The following is a 27,658-nucleotide window of genomic DNA, read 5'->3' as shown; positions in this document are numbered from 1 at the left end:
AAACAGATAATATTTGACTTAAAACATAATCATTTCAAACCTTACTTGCATTTGCATACGATCACGTCTCTCTATTGTGCGTGGGAATACTTGGAAACAGATTTCCAAAATTAAAATCACTTGGAGCTGATTTCCTGGTGTTTTTATAGTATTTTATGTCCAACAATAAAAAAATGTAAACCAAAAATATAGTTTTTGATTTTTTTGCTCAGATAACTAAGCGGGCCAAATAAAACCACCCACGGGCCAAATTCGGGGAACCCTGGATATAGGATGTACATGGACATTTCTATTCTTCATCTTATATGTTTTTAATGCCCTCAGGGATTGCAGGGTTTCAGTGTGTTGCAGCTCTGGATGTGAATATAGTGTATGACCACCTCTAAACCAGTAAAATACGTTGAAGGTGAATACACAGTGTGGCTCAGTGCATATGGAGACTTATTGTGCATCCCAAATGGCAGCTTATTTCCTATATAGTGCACTACTTTTGACAAGGGCCCATAGTGCGCTGGTAAAAAGTAGTGTACTATAAATGGAATAGGGTGGACTGCACTGTGGACTTACCGTGTGAGCTGCAGCTGAGAGGGGGGTTCTCTGTACAGGAGTTCTGCGGTGGCTGCGGTTGTCCCACAGGACTATCTGGCCAGAGTAGGTCCCCCCCACCACCAGGTTAGGATGGAACCTAGCAAAACCCACTGACACCACGGGAGACTGGAGAACAGAGGGAGAAATAAAGGAAGGGGTAGGAGAGAAAAAAAGGGGGATAGAGGGAGAGAGAAAGAAGTGATGGAAGACAGATGCGCAGAAAGCGAACAATAGAAGAAGAGAGGAGTTGGAGTAAGAGAGATATATATAGAGAGAGAGCGAGAGAGAGAGGGAGAGCGTGAGAGAGGAGAGAGAGCGCAAGAGAGAGAGAGTGAGAGAGGGTACGAGAGAGAGAGAGAGAAAGAGAGAAAGAGAGAGCGAGAGAGAAAGAGAGAGGCGCCAGACAGAGAGAGTAAGCGAGGGTAAGAGAGAGAGTGAGAACGCAAGAGAGTGAGAGAAAGCGAGAGAGAGTGAGAGAGAGTGAGAGAGCGAGAGAGAGCAAGAAAGAGAGCGAGAGGGTAAGAGAGAGAGAGATATAAAGAGAGAGAGCGTAAGAGAGAGAGAGAGACAAAGAGAGAGAGGGGGAGAGAGAGCACAACAGAGTTGTGAAAGAGAGAGGGAGGGTGAGAGAGAAGTGGGGTAGCGAGGGAGGGGGGTAGGAGAGAGGGAGAAAGAGATGATGAGTTGACTGTACAGGGTCTACTGAGGAGAGGAGAGGGGTGACATGGGGGTAACGACAGAGACAATGTGGAGGATTGTGGCCCCAGACAATTTATATTACCGCATCAAACCCTGCAGGAGCCAGCAGAGCGCCAAGTGTAACCTCCATCATGACAAGCGTGGCGCTCTCTGGCGCTTTGTTTATTGAGTTCTGTTTCCTCTTCACTGAGCATCACATATGGCTTCTTCCACGGTCTCAGCGTGCAGATTGCAAAGTGGCCTCTATTCTCAAATCAAATCAAATCAAATTGTATTGGTCACATACACATATTTAGCAGATGTTATTGCGGGTGTAGCGAAATGCTTGTGTTCCTAGCTCCAACAGTGCAGTAGTATCTAACAATTTACAACAATACACACAAATCTAAAAGTAAAAGAATGAAATTAAGATATATAGAAATATTAGATTGAGCAATGTCGGCGTGGCAATGACTAAAATACAGTAGAATAGAATACAGTATACACATATGAGATGAGTAAAGCAGTATGTAAACATTATTCAAGTGACTAGTGTTCCATTTTTAAAGTAACCAGTGATTCCAAGTCTATGTACATGGGGCAGCAGCCTATAAGGTGCAGGGTTGAGTAACCGGGTGGTAGCCGGCTAGTGATGGCTATTTAACAGTCTGATGGCCTTGAGATAGAAGCTGTTTTTCAGTCTCTCTGTACCAGCTTTGATGCACCTGTACTGACCTCGCCTTCTGGATGATAGCGGGGTGAACAGGCAGTGGCTCGGGTGGTTGTTGTCCTTGATGATCTTTTTGGCCTTCCTGTGACATCGGGTGCTGTAGGTGTCCTGGAGGGCAGGTAGTTTGCCCCCGGTGATGCGTTGGGCAGACCGCACCACCCCCTGGAGAGCCCTGAGGTTGCGGGAGGTGCAGTTGCCGTACCAGGTGGTGATACAGCCCGTCAGGATGCTCTCAATTGTGCATCTGTAGAAGTTTATAAGGGTCTTAGGGGCCATGACTCATTTCTTCAGCCTCCTCTGCTCATTTCTTCAGCCTCCTCTTCAGCCCCCTCTGCTGTTTCCTGAAGTCCACGATCATCTCTTTCATTTTGTTAACGTTGAGGTTATTTTCCTGGAACCACTCTACCAGGGTCCTCACCTCCTCCCTGTAGGCTGCTTGTCATTGTTGGTAATCAGGCCTACTACTGTTGTGTCGTCTGCAAACTTGATGATTGAGTTGGAGGCGTGCATGGTCACGCAGTCATGGGTGAACAGGGAGTACAGGAGGGGGCTGAGCACGCACCCTTGTGGGGCCCCTGTGTTGAGGATCAGTGAAGTGGAGGCATTTTTTCCTAGATTCACCACCTGGGGGCGGCCCGTCAGGAAGTCCAGGACCCAGTTGCACAGGGCGGGGTTCAGACCCAAGGCCCCGAGCTTAATGATGAGCTTGGAGGGTCCTATGGTGTTGAAGGCTGACCTATAGTAAATTAACAGCATTCTTACATAGGTATTCCCCTTGTCCAGATGGGATAGGGCAGTATGCAGTGTGATGGCGATTGCATCGTCTGTGGACCTATTGATTGGTCAACAAATTGAAGTGGGTCTAGGGTGACTGGTAGGGTCGAGGTGATATGATCCTTGAATAGTCTCTCATAGCACTTCATGATGACAGAAGTGAGTGCTACAGGGCGATAGTCATTTAGTTCAGTTACCTTTGCTTTCTCGGGTACAGGAACAATGGTGGACATCTTGAAGCAAGTGGGGACAGCAGACTGGGATAGGGAGAGATTGAATATGTCCGTAAACATTCCAGCCAATGGTCTGCGCATGCTCTGAGGATGTGGCTTGGGATGCCATCTGGGCTAGCAGCCTTGCGAGGGTTAACACGCTTAAATGTCTTACTCACGTCGGCCACAGAGCCCACAGTCCTTGGGAGCGGGCCGCGTCGGTGGCACTGTGTTTATCCTCAAAGCTGGTGAAGAAGGAGTATTGTCCGAGAGCAAGACGTCTGCCTTTCCTCTGCATGCATACCCTCGAGCTAAGTCCCAAATGGAACCCTATTCCCTCGGCCCTGATCAAATGAAGTGCACTGTAGCCCTTTCCTGCAGTCTAATTACCTAGTGGACTCATACGTGGAATGTTATTCATATTTTTCATAATTATTAAACAATATTTACAACCAGTGGCATACTACAACCAGTGATTTACTACAACCAGTGATTTACTACAACCAGTGGTATACTACAACCAGTGATTTACTACAACCAGTAGTATACTACAACCAGTGATTTACTACAACCAGTGGTATACTACAACCAGTGATATACTACAACCAGTGGTATACTACAACCAGTGATTTACTACAACCAGGGATTTACTACAACCAGTGGTATACTACAACCAGTGATTTACTACAACCAGTGGTATACTACAACCAATCTCTCGCCAAGTCCTGCACCTCTACAACCAGTGGTATACTACAACCAGTGATTTACTACAACCAGTGATTTACTACAACCAGTGGTATACTACAACCAGTGGTATACTACAACCAGTGGTATACTATAACCAGTGGTATACTACAACCAGTGGTATACTACAACCAGTGGTATACTACAACCAGTGATTTACTACAACCAGTGGTATACTACAACCAGTGATTTACTACAACCAGTGGTATACTATAACCAGTGGTATACTTTTCTGAGTAGGGCCCTGAGTTTACTGACCAGATTGTGACCTGGTCAGGTAAAACTCTAGGCTCTTGTCATAACAATGTCTTCTAGTCATCAAATCAACTCTGTGTCCTGAGTACAGTACTGCATTTCCAGAACTGATACAATTTAACCCGTAATATCTACTGTACCTACCACTGCATAAACATAAACCACTCTCTCTGTGTTGACCAAATGTTCTCTTGAACCAGAACTGAACCATACACGGTCCACTGGCAGTACTTTTCCCTGTTTACACATTGAGGAGAGCCCATTTGATCTGGTTAAAGTGAAATAGGGATACAGTGTGGTGGGATTGTTTTCTTTTCTCTTTAAGATCTACTGTTTTATGAGTGAGTAAAACAAAGAGAAGAGAGACTCTCTCCGTCTGTCTCTCTCAGTCTCTCGCGCTCTCTCTCCGTCTCTGTCTCTCCCCCACCACAACATGTGCAACCGCCAAGTCCTGCACCTCGAGTTCATTTTAAAGAGGACTGGAAAACAAACCAAAGCAAAAGAAAACACGCTTCTCTTTCTTTTCTTACTTTCTTTCTTTCTCTCCTTCTTTCTCTCCTTCCAGAACGGCTACAGAAGAGTCTCAGATGTGAAGTGTTTTTCCAAACTGAGACTCAAAATAAACTGAGCTTTATGGGTAAAAATAAAGTATTGTGTTGGCCATCAGAAACCATCCCTGAGAAGTTTATTTACCCATGGGGAACAGCAGGGGAATCTGGATTAAGGTTCAAATCCATTAACACACAATGTTTGATGCTGACCGAGAATATTTAGACTCTATTCTAAATATTCTCGGTTTATTTTAAATATTTAGATTTCAGTAAGTTACCACCGGGTGACTGGGTTTGAATGTAAAAGTGGGTAGCGTTATGCAATGATATATAAATGTATAGCCTAAATATGAAATAATACATAAACGACACATACAGTCCATACAAAGACATACTGTACAAAAATATGCTACACAGACACAGTGTATTATAAAGTCAGATTCAATAGACTTTAACTTGTTGAAGGCCACAAAGACACCAGTAAAAAACCACAACCCATTGATCAACGTCTTAATAAGATATAATGGTGTTCTTGTTCATCAGCCTAGGACAGCCTAGAAGCGTGGCACACAAGGCTAATATAATGCTAACTCTCTCACTCAACACTTATTTATCCCTCCCTCACTCACAAGCACACTTGTTTGAGTGAGATTTTTTCTTCATCCATCTAAACTAAGTCGGTCTCCTCGCTTCTCTTTCGCCATTAAAGGGGGCACTTTGCGATTGTTGCATACATTTTCTTACTTATAAATGAATGACATATAGGTTTGCTGTTGTTTGAATCCCAGATTGCCCCTTTAATATAGCCCTCACATGTTCCTAAATGTTAACTTCGCTAAGCTAGGCCCCCGATCCTTAAGCCCCATCTCTGATGTACAGTAGATGTACATCAGGCAGCCATTTCAATCAGCACATCAGAGGCCCCAGGCCTGATCTTTGACCCTGCGGCTGTCTGTGGTTGGGTCTGCCGTCAGGGCCACGCTCCTCAGACAGGGCTGCTTCATTACAGGGATAATGAACGCCCGGCCCAGCCCGGTGGGGTCCCCACAACAAGAGGATCACCACTCCTCTACTCTCCTACCAAGACATTCATCAGAGGACTAATGAAGGAGTGTAACCCAAAATAATAAGGAGAGGAGTACTTAGCCACAGAGCAGACCGCCAGCCTTATTAAAAGCACCTGTTAAAATGTCGCCGTACTGTACCGTCTTGCAAACCCGGACCCAACTTTGCCATTTTGTGATTATTTTGGTGCTTATCCGCTATCATCTCCTATGATAGACAAGAACTGTTGAACATCAAATCTGCAGTTGCTAACCTCAATTCCGGCTTCAAATTCAACTTCGACTCATCGGCCTAGGCTCTTTGTGTAATTCCGACAAAATGTTTGGGCTACCGAAGAGGAAACGCAGGCAAAAAAGAGGGAGGAGAGATTGGCGAGATTAAGGGAGAAAAGAGACTGGTGAGATTAAGGGAGGAGAGACTGGCGAGATTAAGGGAGGAGAGACTGGTGAGATTAAGGGAGGAGAGACTGGCGAGATTAAGGGAGGAGAGACTGGCGAGATTAAGGGAGGAGAGACTGGTGAGATTAAGGGAGGAGAGACTGGTGAGATTAAGGGAGGAGAGACTGGCGAGATTAAGGGAGGAGAGACTGGCGAGATTAAGGGAGGAGAGACTGGCGAGATTAAGGGAGGAGATACTGGTGAGATTAAGGGACTAGAGACTGGCGAGATTAAGGGAGGAGAGACTGGCGAGATTAAGATGAAGGGAAAACCGGCCACCTCTTCCCTCCATTCTATTGGCCAATGTACAGTCTCTTAATAATAAGATAGATGATCTCCAAACGCGGATTTGCGAACAAGATCCCCCAAGGCTATCCAACTCAATGGATTCTCCATTCACAGAGCAGACAGGACATTGGATTCAGGGAAATTGAGAGGGGGAGGGGTATGCCTCTTCATCAATAACAAATGGAGGGGAGTGGGTCAGTCGAACGCTTCAAGATCCTCAGTGTCCAAATCACTAGGGACCTGAAATGGTCCACACACATGCAAACAGTCGTGAAGGAGGTTGAAAGATTTAGCATGCGCCCTCAAATCCTCAAAAAGTTCTACAGCTGCCCCATAGACAGCATCTTGACTGGCTGCATCACTGCTTGGTATGGCAACTGCACTGCACTCGATGGCGCTACAGAGGGTGGTGCCGACAGCCCAGTACATCGCAGGGGCCGAGCTCCCTGCCATCCAGGACCTCTATACCAGGCAGTGTGAAAGGAAGGCCTGTAAAATTGTTAAAGACTCCGGCGGGCAAGCGGTACTGGACCATCAAGTCTGACACCAACAGGCTCCTGAACAGCTTCTATCCCCAAGCCATAAGACTGCTAACAACACGTCTACACGGACTATCTGAGTTGAGCATTGTATTTTATTCTCTATGCACATTCTACACACACACACACACTCACACTATACATGCACACACACTCACATATAATCATCATACACTGAGTGGAAAAAATATTAAGAGCACCTGCTCTTTCCATGAAATACACTGACCAGGTAAAAGCTATGAACCCTTATTGATGTCACTTGTTAAATCCACTTCAATCAGTGTAGATGAAGGGGAGGAGACAGATTAAAGAAGGATTTTTAAGCCTTGAGAAAATTGAGACATGGATTGTGTATGTGTGCCATTCAAAGAGAGAATGGGCAAGACAAAAGATTAAAGTTCCTTTGAACGGAGTATGGTAGTACAGTATGTGCCAGACTGCAACGCTGCTGGATTTTTCATGCAGTTTCCCATGTGTATCAAGAATGGTCCTCCACCCAAAGGACATCCAGTCAACTTGACACAACTGTGGGAAGTATTGGAGTCAACATGGGCCAGCATCCCTGTGGAACGCTTTCAACACCTTGTAGTCCATGGCCTGACAAATTGAGGCTGTTCTGAGGGCAAAAGGGGGTGCAACTCAATATTAGGAAGGTGTTCTTCATGTTTGTACACTCAGTGTATATGCTGCTACTCTGTTTATCATATATCATGATGCTTAGTCACCTTAACCCCATATCTAACCCACCCACTCCAGCATCCCGGCACATTGTAAATATGGTATAGGCACTGACCCTGGAACTGACCCTGTATATAGCTAATGACCCTGGAACTGACCCTGTATATAGCTACTGACCCTGGAACTGACCCTGTATATAGCTACTGACCCTGGAACTGACCCTGTATATAGCTAATGACCCTGGAACTGACCCTGTATATAGCTACAGACCCTGGAACTGACCCTGTATATAGCTACTGACCCTGTATATAGCTAATGACCCTGGAACTGACACTGTATATAGCTAATGACCCTGGAACTGACCCTGTATATAGCTACTGACCCTGTATATAGCTAATGACCCTGGAACTGACCCTGTATATAGCTAATGACCCTGGAACTGACCCTGTATATAGCTACTGACCCTGTATATAGCTAATGACCCTGGAACTGACCCTGCATATAGCTAATGACCCTGGAACTGACCCTGTATATAGCTACTGACCCTGTATATAGCTAATGACCCTGGAACTGACCCTGTATATAGCTACTGACCCTGTATATAGCTAATGACCCTGGAACTGACCCTGTATATAGCTAATGACCCTGGAACTGACCCTGTATATAGCTATTTACCCTGGAACTGACCCTGTATATAGCTATTTACCCTGGAACTGACCCTGTATATAGCTACTGACCCTGGAACTGACCCTGTATATAGCTACTGACCCTGGAACTGACCCTGTATATAGCTACTGACCCTGGAACTGACCCTGTATATAGCTACTGACCCTGGAACTGACCCTGTATATAGCTACTGACCCTGGAACTGACCCTGTATATAGCTACTGACCCTGGAACTGACCCTGTATATAGCTACTGACCCTGGAACTGACCCTGTATATAGCTAATGACCCTGGAACTGACCCTGTATATAGCTACTGACCCTGGAACTGACCCTGTATATAGCTATTTACCCTGGAACTGACCCTGTATATAGCTACTGACCCTGGAACTGACCCTGTATATAGCTAATGACCCTGGAACTGACCCTGTATATAGCTACTGACCCTGGAACTGACCCTGTATATAGCTACTGACCCTGGAACTGACCCTGTATATAGCTAATGACCCTGGAACTGACCCTGTATATAGCTACAGACCCTGGAACTGACCCTGTATATAGCTACTGACCCTGTATATAGCTAATGACCCTGGAACTGACACTGTATATAGCTAATGACCCTGGAACTGACCCTGTATATAGCTACTGACCCTGTATATAGCTAATGACCCTGGAACTGACCCTGTATATAGCTAATGACCCTGGAACTGACCCTGTATATAGCTACTGACCCTGTATATAGCTAATGACCCTGGAACTGACCCTGCATATAGCTAATGACCCTGGAACTGACCCTGTATATAGCTACTGACCCTGTATATAGCTAATGACCCTGGAACTGACCCTGTATATAGCTACTGACCCTGTATATAGCTAATGACCCTGGAACTGACCCTGTATATAGCTAATGACCCTGGAACTGACCCTGTATATAGCTATTTACCCTGGAACTGACCCTGTATATAGCTATTTACCCTGGAACTGACCCTGTATATAGCTACTGACCCTGGAACTGACCCTGTATATAGCTACTGACCCTGGAACTGACCCTGTATATAGCTACTGACCCTGGAACTGACCCTGTATATAGCTACTGACCCTGGAACTGACCCTGTATATAGCTACTGACCCTGGAACTGACCCTGTATATAGCTACTGACCCTGGAACTGACCCTGTATATAGCTACTGACCCTGGAACTGACCCTGTATATAGCTAATGACCCTGGAACTGACCCTGTATATAGCTACTGACCCTGGAACTGACCCTGTATATAGCTATTTACCCTGGAACTGACCCTGTATATAGCTACTGACCCTGGAACTGACCCTGTATATAGCTAATGACCCTGGAACTGACCCTGTATATAGCTACTGACCCTGGAACTGACCCTGTATATAGCTACTGACCCTGGAACTGACCCTGTATATAGCTAATGACCCTGGAACTGACCCTGTATATAGCTACAGACCCTGGAACTGACCCTGTATATAGCTACTGACCCTGTATATAGCTAATGACCCTGGAACTGACACTGTATATAGCTAATGACCCTGGAACTGACCCTGTATATAGCTACTGACCCTGTATATAGCTAATGACCCTGGAACTGACCCTGTATATAGCTAATGACCCTGGAACTGACCCTGTATATAGCTACTGACCCTGTATATAGCTAATGACCCTGGAACTGACCCTGCATATAGCTAATGACCCTGGAACTGACCCTGTATATAGCTACTGACCCTGTATATAGCTAATGACCCTGGAACTGACCCTGTATATAGCTACTGACCCTGTATATAGCTAATGACCCTGGAACTGACCCTGTATATAGCTAATGACCCTGGAACTGACCCTGTATATAGCTATTTACCCTGGAACTGACCCTGTATATAGCTATTTACCCTGGAACTGACCCTGTATATAGCTACTGACCCTGGAACTGACCCTGTATATAGCTACTGACCCTGGAACTGACCCTGTATATAGCTACTGACCCTGGAACTGACCCTGTATATAGCTACTGACCCTGGAACTGACCCTGTATATAGCTACTGACCCTGGAACTGACCCTGTATATAGCTACTGACCCTGGAACTGACCCTGTATATAGCTACTGACCCTGGAACTGACCCTGTATATAGCTAATGACCCTGGAACTGACCCTGTATATAGCTACTGACCCTGGAACTGACCCTGTATATAGCTATTTACCCTGGAACTGACCCTGTATATAGCTACTGACCCTGGAACTGACCCTGTATATAGCTAATGACCCTGGAACTGACCCTGTATATAGCTACTGACCCTGGAACTGACCCTGTATATAGCTACTGACCCTGGAACTGACCCTGTATATATCTACTGACCCTGGAACTGACCCTGTATATAGCTACTGACCCTGGAACTGACCCTGTATATAGCTACTGACCCTGGAACTGACCCTGTATATAGCTACTGACCCTGGAACTGACAAGTATATAGCTACTGACCCTGGAACTGACCCTGTATATAGCTACTGACCCTGGAACTGACCCTGTATATAGCTACTGACCCTGGAACTGACCCTGTATATAGCTACTGACCCTGGAACTGACCCTGTATATAGCTACTGACCCTGGAACTGACCCTGTATATAGCTACTGACCCTGGAACTGACCCTGTATATAGCTACTGACCCTGGAACTGACCCTGTATATAGCTACTGACCCTGGAACTGACCCTGTATATAGCTAATGACCCTGGAACTGACCCTGTATATAGCTACTGACCCTGGAACTGACCCTGTATATAGCTACTGACCCTGGAACTGACCCTGTATATAGCTAATGACCCTGGAACTGACCCTGTATATAGCTACTGACCCTGGAACTGACCCTGTATATAGCTACTGACCCTGGAACTGACCCTGTATATAGCTACTGACCCTGGAACTGACCCTGTATATAGCTACTGACCCTGGAACTGACCCTGTATATAGCTACTGACCCTGGAACTGACCCTGTATATAGCTATTTACCCTGGAACTGACCCTGTATATAGCTACTGACCCTGGAACTGACCCTGTATATAGCTACTGACCCTGGAACTGACCCTGTATATAGCTACTGACCCTGGAACTGACCCTGTATATAGCTACTGACCCTGGAACTGACCCTGTATATAGCTACTGACCCTGGAACTGACCCTGTATATAGCTAATGACCCTGGAACTGACCCTGTATATAGCTACTGACCCTGGAACTGACCCTGTATATAGCTACTGACCCTGGAACTGACCCTGTATATAGCTAATGACCCTGGAACTGACCCTGTATATAGCTACTGACCCTGGAACTGACCCTGTATATAGCTACTGACCCTGGAACTGACCCTGTATATAGCTACTGACCCTGGAACTGACCCTGTATATAGCTACTGACCCTGGAACTGACCCTGTATATAGCTACTGACCCTGGAACTGACCCTGTATATAGCTACTGACCCTGGAACTGACCCTGTATATAGCTACTGCCCTGGCTGACCCTGGCAACCCTGGACGCCCTGTATATAGCTACTGACCCTGGAACTGACCCTGTATATAGCTACTGACCCTGGAACTGACCCTGTATATAGCTACTGACCCTGGAACTGACCCTGTATATAGCTACTGACCCTGGAACTGACCCTGTATATAGCTACTGACCCTGGAACTGACCCTGTATAATGCTACTGACCCTGGAACTGACCCTGTATATAGCTACTGACCCTGGAACTGACCCTGTATATAGCTACTGACCCTGGAACTGACCCTGTATATAGCTATTTACCCTGGAACTGACCCTGTATATAGCTACTGACCCTGGAACTGACCCTGTATATAGCTACTGACCCTGGAACTGACCCTGTATATAGCTACTGACCCTGGAACTGACCCTGTATATAGCTACTGACCCTGGAACTGACCCTGTATATAGCTACTGACCCTGGAACTGACCCTGTATATAGCTACTGACCCTGGAACTGACCCTGTATATAGCTACTGACCCTGGAACTGACCCTGTATATAGCTACTGACCCTGGAACTGACCCTGTATATAGCTACTGACCCTGGAACTGACCCTGTATATAGCTATTTACCCTGGAACTGACCCTGTATATAGCTACTGACCCTGGAACTGACCCTGTATATAGCTACTGACCCTGGAACTGACCCTGTATATAGCTACTGACCCTGGAACTGACCCTGTATATAGCTACTGACCCTGGAACTGACCCTGTATATAGCTACTGAGACATTTTCAATGTTCAGTACTAGTGCTTGTGATAGTAAAAACTGTAAACTTGAAACCTAAGTTGCCTACTGTATATAAGTGTCTTCATTTGATCAAACTTTCCCTCTGGAAAGGGATGTAAGTTATACGATAGATTGTTAGAAAGAGACTTAAGAGAAATGAATTTATTTACCGCAAATTATTCCCACATGACTTTGAAGAATCATGGTGAAATAGGAGAAAGCTGACGAAGAGCAGCCTGTTCATTTCTCCTAGAATGAGGTTGAGGTATACTACCTGGTATACTACCAGGCCTCGTCAAACATCCATCTCTCTGAGTAATAACCATGATAAATACTAACTTTAATCTTCTATCTCATTACCAGAAGTCATCAATTATTCCGTTCTATAAACGTCTGGAAGATCCCCTGCTCGCAATATGACATGATGTAACGTTACTCTCCTTGCCAGAGTTATCATTACTAATAAATCACTAAGCTTAATAGTAACGACAGAAAAAAACGATTAAAAAAAGACTGGATATTCACTCCATATGTTCCGCAGACTTCTGACCCTATCAGGCGCTTCATCTAAAGTGGAGAAATCCTTTAAGTAAACTAAGAATTCCCAGTCTTTTAAAGTTTAAACCGCACCTTATTTCACCACTATCCTTGTCTGTAGGCCTACTGAATCAGCTACAGACATTAGCTCTGTTTGTAACCCTATAGCGCAGTTTGCAAAGTCTGCCAGAAATGAACTGGGCGCTACATAAAAGCCTTATTCAGTTGTCATATATCAACACGTACGGTCGTGAATTACACTGACAGACTGTATATCGTCAGCTACTGAAGGTTACTTCAATTTGTCCTCATAAAACGATTTATGACTTCTTCCCGTAAGGAATTGGTTGATACATTCAAGTATTTCCCCATTCAGATGTCATGTTGTGTTATTAACAGATAAGTTAATATGAGGCAGAGGTTGCTTCCCCCAAATGGCACCCTATTCCCTACATAGTGCACTACTTTTGACCAGAGCTCTATGGGCCATGGTCAAAAGTAGTGCACGATATAGGGAATAGGTTGCCACTTTGGATCCAGCCAATGATATTAGAGGCTGAATCAATCTTTGTTTACCCAACTACTGCCTGTGACACACATCCGTCTGGAAGCATCCGTCTGTCAGCGGAATCCACCTGTTACTACCCAAATCAATATGTAAAAACATTTCACTATAGGAAAGTAGTTACTGTATGTTTACATGCAACTGAATAAATACTGAAATGTGGGTTTGGTTAGTTTGAGCCCTAAGATCTAATTCCAATGAGCACCTTTGAAACAAAGTGGATATTCAAGTAAATATAGGCCCTTGCAGCACCTGCATAAAGCGTCCTATGTCAAAACCATTTCGCACACTCTCTGTGCAAAGTCTGTATTATGAACATATCTAAATAATATACTTTTTCTTTACCAACTCCGACATTCATTTCCAAAGTTAAGTAGCTCGGAGACCTTTTCTCCTCTCTCTCAAGGTATGTTCAGGTCCTGTAAAGTCATCTATCAGAGACCCATAACCAAACAGATGTTTAAACTGACAGCTTCACTGAAAAACACCAGTGAAAGTCATTTTTCTGCAACGAAACTGAATTGAAACGCGCTGGTAAAACTCAAGTCGAGGGCCCATCACCTACAGAGCAAAAGCACAGGGGTTTTCCTTCCCCAAGGCAATGTTTTAAAATCATCTCAAGAAGTGAAATGCTTGTGACAGAGCCTGTTATATTAATAGGAAGGGTTCTATACAGAATAATAGTCAGACTAACCCATGATAAAATATGGCACAAAGAGAGGGATTATGGAAAAGAGGAACAAACACTCCCTCCTTGGTTGCCTCCCTCTTTCTCGGGTAAAAAATACTCCTGGAGTTTGTGTTGGGAAGGGAGGGAGGGAGGAAGAGGAGAGGGGGTGGATGACTTAGTAACAAGACAGTATACTCTCCTCTCCTCCTCTCGCTGCACCACCACAGTCATCTGGTTTTCAGCAGGGCTTATGAGGACCAGATGGACTGAACCCTCTTCCCTTGGCATCCCTCGCTCTCTCTTTTTTACGACACCCCACAGATTTTGTCACTCTGTGGTCTCTGGCACAGCCGGTGGAATAGCATATCTCTGTTTCATCAGATAAAGAAAATGAGGCTTTGTGAATACAAGCAGCCTTTCTCTCCTTCTCTCGGCCCCTCTCTCTTTCTTTCCTTTCCATCTCTCTCTTTCATCCTCTTCTTCTTCTTCTTCTCTCTTTTCAGTGAGAGTGACCTTAGTCATATTGACATAGGAGAAGTGCCGTAAATTGATACTAAAATAAAAAAAAAATTAAGATTATTAAAGTGAGAATTCCTATTGATTTGATAAAGTATGATTAGAAAAAAAAACGCTTTGACACAATGATAGACTGCTAAGTCTTAAAATGCTCATCTACCTAGCGTTGCCATATTCCTCTACCCATCAGAATCTGAACAGCAAAGAATTCAGGGAACAAGACCAATGCACCATAATGGAGGTAGAATCTCTAGCTAGCTGTTGAAAGAATGTCTTATTATACAAGTCTATTATAAAAAACCCACAGACACAGGGTCTTTGACCTTCCTCTCACAAAGCTAACAGTGGCTTTTATAGGATTTCTCCAGTAAGCTTTATGAGCAAATGCAACTTCATCTGCCACTATAATTTGGAGTGGGAATCGCTCCAGAAACCCTATGAATACCTCTTCTCTCCCCCTCCCTCTTTCTCTCTCTCTTTCCCCCTCTCTCTCCTCCCTCTCCCTCCCCCTCTCTCCTTTCTTTCCCCCTCTAACTCCCCCCTTTCTCCTCCCTCTTTCTGTCTCTCTTCCCCCTCTCCCTCCCCTCTCTCTCCTCCCTCTTTCTCTCTCTCTTTCCCCCCTCTCTCTCCTTCCTCTTTCTCTCTCTCTTTCCCTCTCCTTCCCCTCTCCCTCCCCTCTCTCACTCTCCCCCTCTCTCTCTCCCCCACCCCTCTCTCTCTCCCCCCCCGCTTCCTCCCCCCCTCTCTCTCCTCTCTCCCCACCCCTCTCTCTCTCTCTCCCCTGCTCCCCCCTCCTTTCCCTCTAAACCAGGCCTGCTTTCCCAACCCTCTGGCACGGGGATCAGGTCACAGCGAGCCATGGTGTGTAAAAGAAACCGAGAGATATTAATAAAAATATGGCTGAGTGGGATGGGAGCTGACAGTGTCAGCGGGGGTGCGGGTGGTTGAGGGGTGCGGGTGAGGTTTTTGGGGCGTGCCATTGATGTGGCGTGACCCAGCCCACTTGAGAGGGTCGTGTGATATTACTGGAGCACACAGGGTTTGGGCCAATGACGGGTCCACCGGCAGGGCTGTGAGAAGAGGACAGAATGCCTACCGCCCCAGTATCATTCACATCAACCCCCTCACAATGTAGCCCCAGTGTCCCCCCAAACCTCACTAATAACCCCTCCTCCCCCATATCATTCAATCTTAGTCCTCCCCCATCTACAAACCAACACACAACCCACTGGGCACCAAAGTATGTGAGCAGAGTTGAGCGGTCAGAAATCCCGTCCATCTGCAGCTCCAAATTCCATTCATTAAAATCACAATTTAACCAACACCCATCTATTTTTGTGACTACCTGGACCTACCATTTGGTTATGAAGCATTGAAGCCAAACCATATAATGTGAATGAAAAGTACTTTAATAAACAACATGAAAAGGTGAACGTAAGAAGTGCTCATCATTTCACATGTCGTATTAAACAGCATATAACCACTCTAATAGGTCAGGAGCCAGACAGGGAGACTAAGAAGGAATGAAAATGAATTATTTAAGCTATATTATTTCAATTATTTTAAGGCTATAGCCTACAAAGAAATACTTTGTGAAGCATTTGCAAGTGCGACACACTAGGCTGGCAGGGACATTAAGTGCTCAGCATTTAAACAACATTTCGTTATATTAAATCATTATATAATCCACAATTTGCACATATAGGCTGTGACTTACATAGAATTAAACACAAATTAAACGAAAAATGGTTTATTAGGCTCAGTCTACAGTGCCTCGGAAATCATTTTTAGAAACATCAAATTGGTCAGAGTCTGTGGCTTCAGGTTGATGTAATGGTGCCTGGAAAGCAGGCCAGAAGTGGAGAATACCCTCACAGCGCTTGGGGACCAATGGGGATGCTAAATACCCTCACAGCGCTTGGGGACCAGTGGGGATGCTAAATACCCTCACAGCGCTTGGGGAGCCAATGGGGATGCTAAATACCCTCACAGCGCTTGGGGAGCCAATGGGGATGCTAAATACCCTCACAGCGCTTGGGGAGCCAATTGGGATGCTAAATACCCTCACAGCGCTTGGGGAGCCAATGGGGATGCTAAATACCCTCACAGCGCTTGGGGAGCCAATGGGGATGCTAAATACCCTCACAGCGCGTGGGGAGCCAATGGGGATGCTACATACCCTCACAGCGCTTACGGAGCCAATGGGGATGCTAAATATCCTTCGGGCCACTCTTGCCAGGCTGGGCAGGGATGCATATAAAAAAATTGTAGGTATGCCTAAAAGATTTTAGGTAAAATAACCCTATCAAAATGGAAAGCTCCTTGAAAGAGGTAATATGCCAGGCCTATTGGGCCAAAATAAATGATGGCCTATTGAATAAATAATAGAACAAAAATGAACAAAATCTGATTTGACACACTTAGCTAGTTTCCCACCTCGTTCCTTTCTGTTAGCATTTGCACGTAGTAAGTACACCACCATGCTTTCAGGATACGTGTCTTTTCAGATTTCTTTAGTTGTGGACATTACATCACCACACTCCCTCTCTTGGTTTTGGTCCTCATCTTTGTAAATCACCTTGATTTAGCACCTGTGTGTTTTATCAGTTTCTTTATGAAAAGATTTTGTGAACTCCATGACAGTAGCTAAAGCACGGGGCTATAGCAGCACACAAGTAGCGTACAGATGCATATGAGGACGGGGCGCGCCCTGAGCTGATGAAGTGAGTGCTACTGGAGTGAAATTGGAGGGGGCGAGAAGGCAGATGCTCCAACCTTTAGGAAACTCGCTCCACGTTCCAGTCAAATTGGGCACGCTCCACTCCTCGCTCCGCTCCAGCTCCGCTCCACTTACATACTCTGCTGGGCACACACTGGTTGAAAGCTGGTTGAAGGCAATATCCAAAGGTAGAAGTTTATTATTAATACAATGAATTTGGCATCGTATTCATAGCGCTAATGGTAACTACTTGTAAACTTCCAGAAATCCAATCCACCATGGACAAATTATAATGACCATTTCAACGTCTAGTTTTTCATGTGAATTTAAAGTGAAATCAACCCAAAAAATTCACCATGTCCTTAGATTTAGGTTAAAAGTTGGGTGACTTTTTGCAAATCCATTCAGTTTTCCACGTCGATTCAACATAATCACATTATTAATATATATATTTTTTAAATTGCATGGAAACAATGTTGATTCAACCAGATTTTGCCCAGTGGGGATGGTGTCCTTTGGGAAAATCAGATGTCAATGTAGCCTACATAAACCCAACCTCACATACTGTACAGACTGTGAAAAAAAAGTTTGAGGAGTTCCTTTCAACTCTTGAATGTTATTTAGGTAGTCTACACAAATTAATATGGAAGCTGATAGATGTCTAAATGTGTTGACATGATAGCTCAGCTGAATCGAACACAGCTTGTTTAAAAAAGCTAAACATAAAGTAGAGGTACTGTAGACATTTGGATGGTAGACTCCTTCTCAATGAAGTGCATTACCCCTCGTATAGCAGTAGGAGTCATTGTTCAGGCAGAAATCGTTGGACGATGGCTTGACATTTTATTTCAATATACCTCCATATTTAGGTTGATGGCATGACGTTGAAACAATGACGATGATTCAAACACGCCATTTTACTCTCTGAAATATGAAATTCAACATCATTTCAACCACCCCAATATACAGTGCATTCGGAAAGTATTCAGACCCTTTGACTTTTTCCACATTTTGTTACGTTACAGCCTTATTCTAAAATTGATTACATATTTTTTCTTGATCAATCTACACACAATACCCCATAAAAACAGGTTTGTAGAAATGTTGCCCTAGGAGAGCCCTGGCAGAGCCCTAACAGAGCCCTGGAAGAGCCCTAACAGAGCCCTGGCAGAGCCCTAACAGAGCCCTAACAGAGCCCTAACAGAGCCCTGGCAAAGCCCTACCAGAGCCCTAACAGGGCCCTAGCAGAGCCCTAACAGAGCCCTGGCAGAGCCCTAGCAGGGGCCTTGGCAGAGCCCTAACAGAGCCCTAACAGAGCCCTAGCAGGGCCCTAGCAGAACCCTAGCAGAGCCTTGGCAGAGCCATAACAGAGCCCTGGCAGAGCCCTAGCAGAGCCCTAACAGAGCCCTGGCAGAGCCCTAACAGAGCCCTGGCAGAGCCCTAACAGAGCCCTAACAGAGCCCTAACAGAGCCCTGGCAAAGCCCTACCAGAGCCCTAACAGGGCCCTAGCAGAGCCCTAACAGAGCCCTGGCAGAGCCCTAGCAGGGGCCTTGGCAGAGCCCTAACAGAGCCCTAACAGAGCCCTAGCAGGGCCCTAGCAGAACCCTAGCAGAGCCTTGGCAGAGCCATAACAGAGCCCTGGCAGAGCCCTAGCAGAGCCCTAACAGAGCCCTGGCAGAGCCCTAACAGAGCCCTGGCAGAGCCCTAGCAGAGCCCTAACAGAGCCATAGCAGAGCCCTAACAGAGCCATAGCAGAGCCCTAACAGAGCCCTAGCAGAGCCATATCAGAGTCTAGGCAGAGCCCTAACAAAGCCCTAGCAGCGCCATAACAGAGCCCTGGCAGAGCCCTAACAGAGCCCTAACAGAGCCCTGGCAAAGCCCTAACAGAGCCCTGGCAGAGCCCTAACAGAGCCCTAACAGAGCCCTGGCAGAGCCCTAACAGAGACCTAACAGAACCCTGGCAGAGCCCTAACAGAGCCCTGGCAGAGCCCTAACAGAGCCCTAACAGAGCCCTAACAGAGCCCTGGCAGAGCCCTAACAGAGCCCTGGCAGAGCCCTAACAGAGCCCTGGGACAGCCCTAACAGAGCCCTGGCAGAGCCCTAACAGAGCCCTGGCAGAGCCCTAACAGAGCCCTGGGAGAGCCCTAACAGAGCCCTGGCAGAGTCCTAGCATAGCCCTAACAGTGCTGAGCGTGTGTGATTGAAGAGAGGCCGATATAGGATGAGTGTATGCAAAGGAGGTCGCATGCGTTTCGTCTACCTCAGGAAGAGGAGAAGAGAGAGAAAAGAAAGGCGGCCTGTGGTTTTGGGGGTTAAACGGCTGAACATGCTCGCACATTAAGATCCATCTGATCCATGGATAACTAGAAAGGAGCACCTCTGTTTGTAATAGATCCCCGAGTGAAAAACAATATCTCTTCTCCCCTGATCACTCCTGCCTCCTTTCATCCCTCTCCAGCTAGAAAAGCGAGGGAGGCCCATGCCAAGCGATTGGAGATTGACTCCTTTTCGCTCTGTCTTTTATTTATTTATTTCTCTCATGAAAGGGCATGGCACAGCCCCAGGCCACACTCATACTGACTGACACAAGAAAGCCTGGGAGGTGCCTGGGAGGTGCCATTTTGGTTTTCATTTCTGTCCACCCCCCCCGCTATCATTTCATCCACCACACATCTTCCCAGCAGCGGCACTCAGTCACCCAAATAGACCCCTCTCATGGGAGAAGCGGTGTGTGGTGTGTGTGTATGCGTGCCTTTGTGCATGTGAGTGTATGTGTGTGGTGTGTGTGCGCATGCGTGCGTGCATGTGAGTGTGTATCAGATAATTACTGTATCATTAGTTCTTATCTATACCACATTCAGGGTGAGGAACCAACTGTTCATTTGTAAAATGTTGAACTGTAATGACATTAACTTTATGTATGGTTGTACATTTCAATGCTTGTTGTAAACTTCTCACACAGCTTCCAATGCCAAATGTCTCCTGTTTTATCACAGTGACAATATACACACATCTTTACATTATAGAAACCCAGCTTCCAGACTACAATATGGACATCTTTACATTATAGAAACCCAGCTTCCAGACTACAATATGGACATCTTTACATTATAGAAACCCAGCTTCCAGACTACAATATGGACATCTTTACATTATAGAAACCCAGCTTCCAGACTACAATATGGACATCATTATACTATAGAAACCCAGCTTCCAGACTACAATATGGACATCTTTATACTATAGAAACCCAGCTTCCAGACTACAATATGGACATCATTATACTATAGAAACCCAGCTTCCAGACTACAATATGGACATCTTTATACTATAGAAACCCAGCTTCCAGACTACAATATGGACATCATTATACTATAGAAACCCAGCTTCCAGACTACAATATGGACATCATTATACTATAGAAACCCAGCTTCCAGACTACAATATGGACATCTTTACATTATAGAAACCCAGCTTCCAGACTACAATATGGACATCTTTACATTATAGAAACCCAGCTTCCAGACTACAATATGGACATCATTATACTATAGAAACCCAGCTTCCAGACTACAATATGGACATCATTATGTTATACAAACCCAGCTTCCAGACTACAATATGGACATCATTATACTATAGAAACCCAGCTTCCAGACTACAATATGGACATCTTTACATTATAGAAACCCAGCTTCCAGACTACAATATGGACATCTTTACATTATAGAAACCCAGCTTCCAGACTACAATATGGACATCATTATACTATAGAAACCCAGCTTCCAGACTACAATATGGACATCATTATGTTATACAAACCCAGCTTCCAGACTACAATATGGACATCATTATACTATAGAAACCCAGCTTCCAGACTACAATATGGACATCATTATACTATAGAAACCCAGCTTCCAGACTACAATATGGACATCATTATACTATAGAAACCCAGCTTCCAGACTACAATATGGACATCATTATACTATAGAAACCCAGCTTCCAGACTACAATATGGACATCATTATACTATAGAAACCCAGCTTCCAGACTACAATATGGACATCTTTACATTATAGAAACCCAGCTTCCAGACTACAATATGGACATCATTATACTATAGAAACCCAGCTTCCAGACTACAATATGGACATCATTATACTATAGAAACCCAGCTTCCAGACTACAATATGGACATCATTATACTATACAAACCCAGCTTCCAGACTACAATATGGACATCATTATACTATAGAAACCAGCTTCCAGACTACAATATGGACATCATTATACTATAGAAACCCAGCTTCCAGACTACAATATGGACATCATTATACTATACAAACCCAGCTTCCAGACTACAATATGGACATCATTATACTATAGAAACCCAGCTTCCAGACTACAATATGGACATCTTTACATTATAGAAACCCAGCTTCCAGACTACAATATGGACATCTTTATACTATAGAAACCCAGCTTCCAGACTACAATATGGACATCTTTACATTATAGAAACCCAGCTTCCAGACTACAATATGGACATCATTATACTATAGAAACCCAGCTTCCAGACTACAATATGGACATCATTATACTATAGAAACCCAGCTTCCAGACTACAATATGGTCATCATTATACTATAGAAACCCAGCTTCCAGACTACAATATGGACATCATTATACTATAGAAACCCAGCTTCCAGACTACATATGGACATCATTATACTATAGAAACCCAGCTTCCAGACTACAATATGGACATCATTATACTATAGAAACCCAGCTTCCAGACTACAATATGGACATCATTATACTATAGAAACCCAGCTTCCAGACTACAATATGGACATCATTATACTATAGAAACCCAGCTTCCAGACTACAATATGGACATCATTATACTATAGAAACCCAGCTTACAGACTACAATATGGACATCATTATACTATACAAACCCAGCTTCCAGACTACAATATGGACATCATTATACTATAGAAACCCAGCTTCCAGACTACAATATGGACATCATTATACTATAGAAACCCAGCTTCCAGACTACAATATGGACATCATTATACTATAGAAACCCAGCTTCCAGACTACAATATGGACATCATTATACTATAGAAACCCAGCTTCCAGACTACAATATGGACATCATTATACTATAGAAACCCAGCTTCCAGACTACAATATGGACATCATTATACTATAGAAACCCAGCTTCCAGACTACAATATGGACATCATTATACTATACAAACCCAGCTTCCAGACTACAATATGGACATCTTTACATTATAGAAACCCAGCTTCCAGACTACAATATGGACATCTTTACATTATAAAAACCCTGCTTCCAGACTACAATATGGACATCATTATACTATAGAAACCCAGCTTCCAGACTACAATATGGACATCTTTACATTATAGAAACCCAGCTTCCAGACTACAATATGGACATCATTATACTATAGAAACCCAGCTTCCAGACTACAATATGGACATCATTATACTATACAAACCCAGCTTCCAGACTACAATATGGATATCTTTACATTATAGAAACCCAGCTTCCAGACTACAATATGGACATCTTTACATTATAGAAACCCAGCTTCCAGACTACAATATGGACATCATTATACTATAGAAACCCAGCTTCCAGACTACAATATGGACATCATTATACTATACAAACCCAGCTTCCAGACTACAATATGGACATCTTTACATTATAGAAACCCAGCTTCCAGACTACAATATGGACATCTTTACATTATAGAAACCCAGCTTCCAGACTACAATATGGACATCATTATACTATAGAAACCCAGCTTCCAGACTACAATATGGACATCATTATACTATAGAAACCCGGCTTCCAGACTACAATATGGACATCATTATACTATAGAAACCCAGCTTCCAGACTACAATATGGACATCATTATACTATAGAAACCCAGCTTCCAGACTACAATATGGACATCATTATACTATAGAAACCCAGCTTCCAGACTACAATATGGACATCATTATACTATACAAACCCAGCTTCCAGACTACAATATGGACATCATTATACTATAGAAACCCAGCTTCCAGACTACAATATGGACATCATTATACTATAGAAACCCAGCTTCCAGACTACAATATGGACATCTTTACATTATAGAAACCCAGCTTCCAGACTACAATATGTACATCATTATACTATAGAAACCCAGCTTCCAGACTACAATATGGACATCATTATACTATAGAAACCCAGCTTCCAGACTACAATATGGACATCATTATACTATAGAAACCCAGCTTCCAGACTACAATATGGACATCATTATACTATAGAAACCCAGCTTCCAGACTATAATATGGACATCATTATACTATAGAAACCCAGCTTCCAGACTACAATATGGACATCATTATACTATAGAAACCCAGCTTCCAGACTACAATATGGACATAACACTGTAATATCTACACCAGACTACATGCTGTAACACTGTAATATCTACACCAGACTACATGCTGTAACACTGTAATATCTACACCAGACTACATGCTGTAACACTGTAATATCTACACCAAACTACATGCTGTAACACAGTAATATCTACACCAGACTACATGCTGTAACACTGTAATATCTACACCAGACTGCATGCTGTAACACTGTAATATCTACACCAGACTGCATGCTGTAACACTGTAATATCTACACCAGACTGCATGCTGTAACACTGTAATATCTACACCAGACTACATGCTGTAACACTGTAATATCTACACCAGACTACATGCTGTAACACTGTAATATCTACACCAGACTACATGCTGTAACACTGTAATATCTACACCAGACTACATGTTGTAACACTGTAATATCTACACCAGACTACATGCACTTCAGAACATACATTAATAATAGTAGCCAAATAAAGCTGGGGGATAATGGTGTGTATCTATTATCTATTCAAATCTATTAAGGCCTCTACTAAATTGCATATATTGGTCTGCAGTGTGGGAGTGGGTGGCTGTGCATGTGTGTATGGCTTTGCATGAGTGTGTGTGTGTGTGTGTGTGACTCTGTGTGTGAGCCTGTGACTCTGTGTGTATGTCTATAACTCAGTGTGTGTGTGTGTGTGACTATTTCAATGTACTGTTTGTATATAAGTTTATACTGTGCGTGTGTGTGTGTTTATGAGGTAGACTCTGGGCGTAGGAAACAGAGTTAAGCAGCACATGTGATTGGAGGATCCACGTGGGTGGGCTAACACATGTGGCCTCCTGGATTAGGAAGTGGTAGGCCACATCTTTTTATTACGCAGAAGTTTCTGTAATCTCTCTCTCTCTCTCTCTCTCAGAGTCCCTCTAAATCTCCTCCCCAGACCTCAGTTGCCTCCCAGCCTCCCCATCACACACAGACACACACGGACACACAGACACACACACACATACACACACACACACACACACACACACACACACACACACACACACACACACACACACACACACACACACACACACACACACACACACACACACACACACACACACACACACACACGGACACACACGGATTTGCACGTGAATACACACACATACGTGCAAACGTACACACACGTTTGTTTTACCATCCTTGAGGGGACCAAACAACCGATTCCTATTTAAAATAATTTTTTACGTAACCCCTAACCCCAACCCCTAACCCCAACTCCTAACCCTAATCCTAACCTTAAACCTAATTGTAATCCTAAACCAAACCCCTAAACTTAAAATAGCCTTTTTCCTTGTGGGGAGCGGTGAAATGTCCCCACTTGTCAGAATTGTTCTTGTTTTACTATCCTTGTGAGGACTTCTGGTTCCCACGTGGATTGTAAAACCAAAAACACATACACACACACGTCACGATCAACCAGAGGCATTTTCTGCACCAAAACCAAAGCGAGCGAGCAGGACATGTTCCATAATATCATGTTCTGCCCAAGTAGGCCAAACCCCAGGAACCCCTGAGGAACTCACTGCTTTAATTAAATATCACTTTACTCCTAATTTTTCATCTCTGGTGTCATCATTGTTGAAGCGGTGGAATGATGTGTTCCATAGACATTACCTACTTGTCTAAGGCAGCATCCCAAATTGCACCCTATCATTCCCTACATACTGCATTACCATTGACCAGATCCCTATGGGCCCTGGTCAAAAGTGGTGCACTATTTCATGAAAAGGGTGCCTTTTGGGATGCAACCTTAGAATATTGTATCTCTACCCACATCCACTTGTAGCAGGCTGCCAATTAAAACATTAATCAACTGTAGGAAAATAGCGTCACTTTTTTTTGTTAAAAGAAAATATGCTGTGAATATTTTTTTCTTTTGGCTGTTGAGACAGTGCCCGAAACACAATTATAAATCAGAGTGCTGTTGTTAAATTAAAGTACTGTAATATAGACATATAAATCACATAAATACAATATCGGTATAACACATTGGGAACAGTTAAATGTTATATAGATCAAAGACCGTATTTATAAAGCATACCAGAGAAGGAGCGCTGATCTAGGATCAGGTCCCCTCTCTCCATTGAATTATGATCTAATAGGCTAAACTGATGGTAGATCAGCACTCTGAGATACTTTGTGAATACGGTCCAGCTGATCTGATGGAGGTGTACCTGGGACTGATTTTACCTGGCAGTGGAAGACATACTCAGGTGTGTTCTTGTTAAACTTCATGTTCCAGACCAGAGCTACACCGTCAGGCTCGTGAGGAGCATCCTCGTTGTTGTTGTAGGATGCCACCAACAGCTCTGGATACTGGGGAGGGAGGGGGAGGAAGAGGAGGGGGAAGATCAAATAAAATTGAGAGATCGAGGAGAGGAAGGTACAGGAGGGAGAGGAAGAGGAGGGGGAGGAGAGAGGACATGATCAAATAAAATGGAATGATCGAAGAGGGGGAGTCAGAGGAGGGGAGGAAGAGGAGGGGGGAGATCAAATAAAATTGAGAGATAGAGGAGAGGAAGTAAGAGGAGGGGAGGAAGAGGAGGGGGAGATCAAATCAAATTGAGAGATAGAGAAGAGGAAGGAAAGAAAGCGGAAACAGGAATGAGAGGGAAAATGAAGGATAAAAAAGGATCAGGGGAGGAGGAAGAGGATGGAGAGGAGGAAGAGAAGGGAGAGGAGGATGAGGAGGAAGATCATGGAGAGTACAGTGATGACACATACACTCACAAACATGCACTCCTCCCTTCCCAAAACACACACACACAGTGTGGGTAAAGTTGCACCTAAATGCTGATCTTGGGTCAGTTTTGCTTTCCCCCCACTAATTGTTAAGGTTAGCATTGTGGGAGGGGAAGCTGGTCCTAGATCTGTACCTAAGGGGAAACTTCACCCTGGAACGGTCCTTACCTGAGGGGACCAGTCCAGACAGGTGATGACTCGATGTTTGGACCAGTGCTCGTCATAGAATAGCCTACTGAGGGCCAGACTGGAACCGCCTTGTAAGTCCCTGTGACCAATAGAAACAGGGGTCAGAGGTCACTGGGTGATGTCATTGTATGTCAAATGGGGGTTCTGAGAGGACGATGACATCATGAGGAGGGAATGTGTTTGAAGAACAAAGAGGTCAAGTCCTGATTGACACCAAAGGCATTACTCCATGAGGCCATTATCAGCTCCATACACATGATTACACAAACCATGTTCCTTCAACAGACATCACAACAGAGATACACACACACACACACACAAATTCCAATTTCGCACCCCTCCTTGTCATCCAGGTCTCGTCCACTGTAGTCAAAGAAGATGTCTGAGTCCTGCGCCAGGGCTCTCTCCATCACTCTGATGCTGCAGTCAAAGAAACTGAGGAACTCCTCTGATTTGAGGATCTGCTGCTTCTCTTCCTCTGTCAGCTCCCTGCAGGGGTAGCCTGAAACACATACACGCACGCAGGCACAGGCACGTACGAACGCAGGCACACACACACATGGATGCATGCACACAAACACACACAAGCACACGCACGCACGTATGCACGACACACACACACACACACACACACACACACACACACACACACACACACACACACACACACACACACACAGGGATAAGTCAAAATAGGTCAATGACAATGTGCA

The 27,658-nt window shown here is 44.4% G+C and overlaps 1 protein-coding gene across 5 annotated transcripts in view; it reads right to left on the bottom strand.

Annotated features, from left to right (window-relative positions):
• Positions 1-27,658, bottom strand: part of LOC100380667 (cytoplasmic dynein 1 intermediate chain 1) — a 127,549-nt gene that overhangs the window by 34,703 nt on the left and 65,188 nt on the right. For all 5 annotated transcript variants that reach the window (XM_082961272.1, XM_014142838.1, XM_014142843.1 and 2 more), the window contains 4 exons: positions 27,282-27,447; positions 26,925-27,024; positions 26,205-26,330; positions 568-714 (listed from right to left, as the gene is read on the bottom strand). In XM_082961272.1, the coding sequence (XP_082817398.1) occupies positions 568-714; positions 26,205-26,330; positions 26,925-27,024; positions 27,282-27,447 (539 nt within the window). The remainder of the gene's footprint in view (positions 1-567; positions 715-26,204; positions 26,331-26,924; positions 27,025-27,281; positions 27,448-27,658) is intronic.

Source organism: Salmo salar, chromosome 14, assembly GCF_965601325.2.
Source record: "Salmo salar chromosome 14, fSalSal1, whole genome shotgun sequence".
NCBI lineage: Eukaryota > Metazoa > Chordata > Actinopteri > Salmoniformes > Salmonidae > Salmo > Salmo salar.
This window is presented reverse-complemented; position numbering and strand designations above follow the sequence as displayed.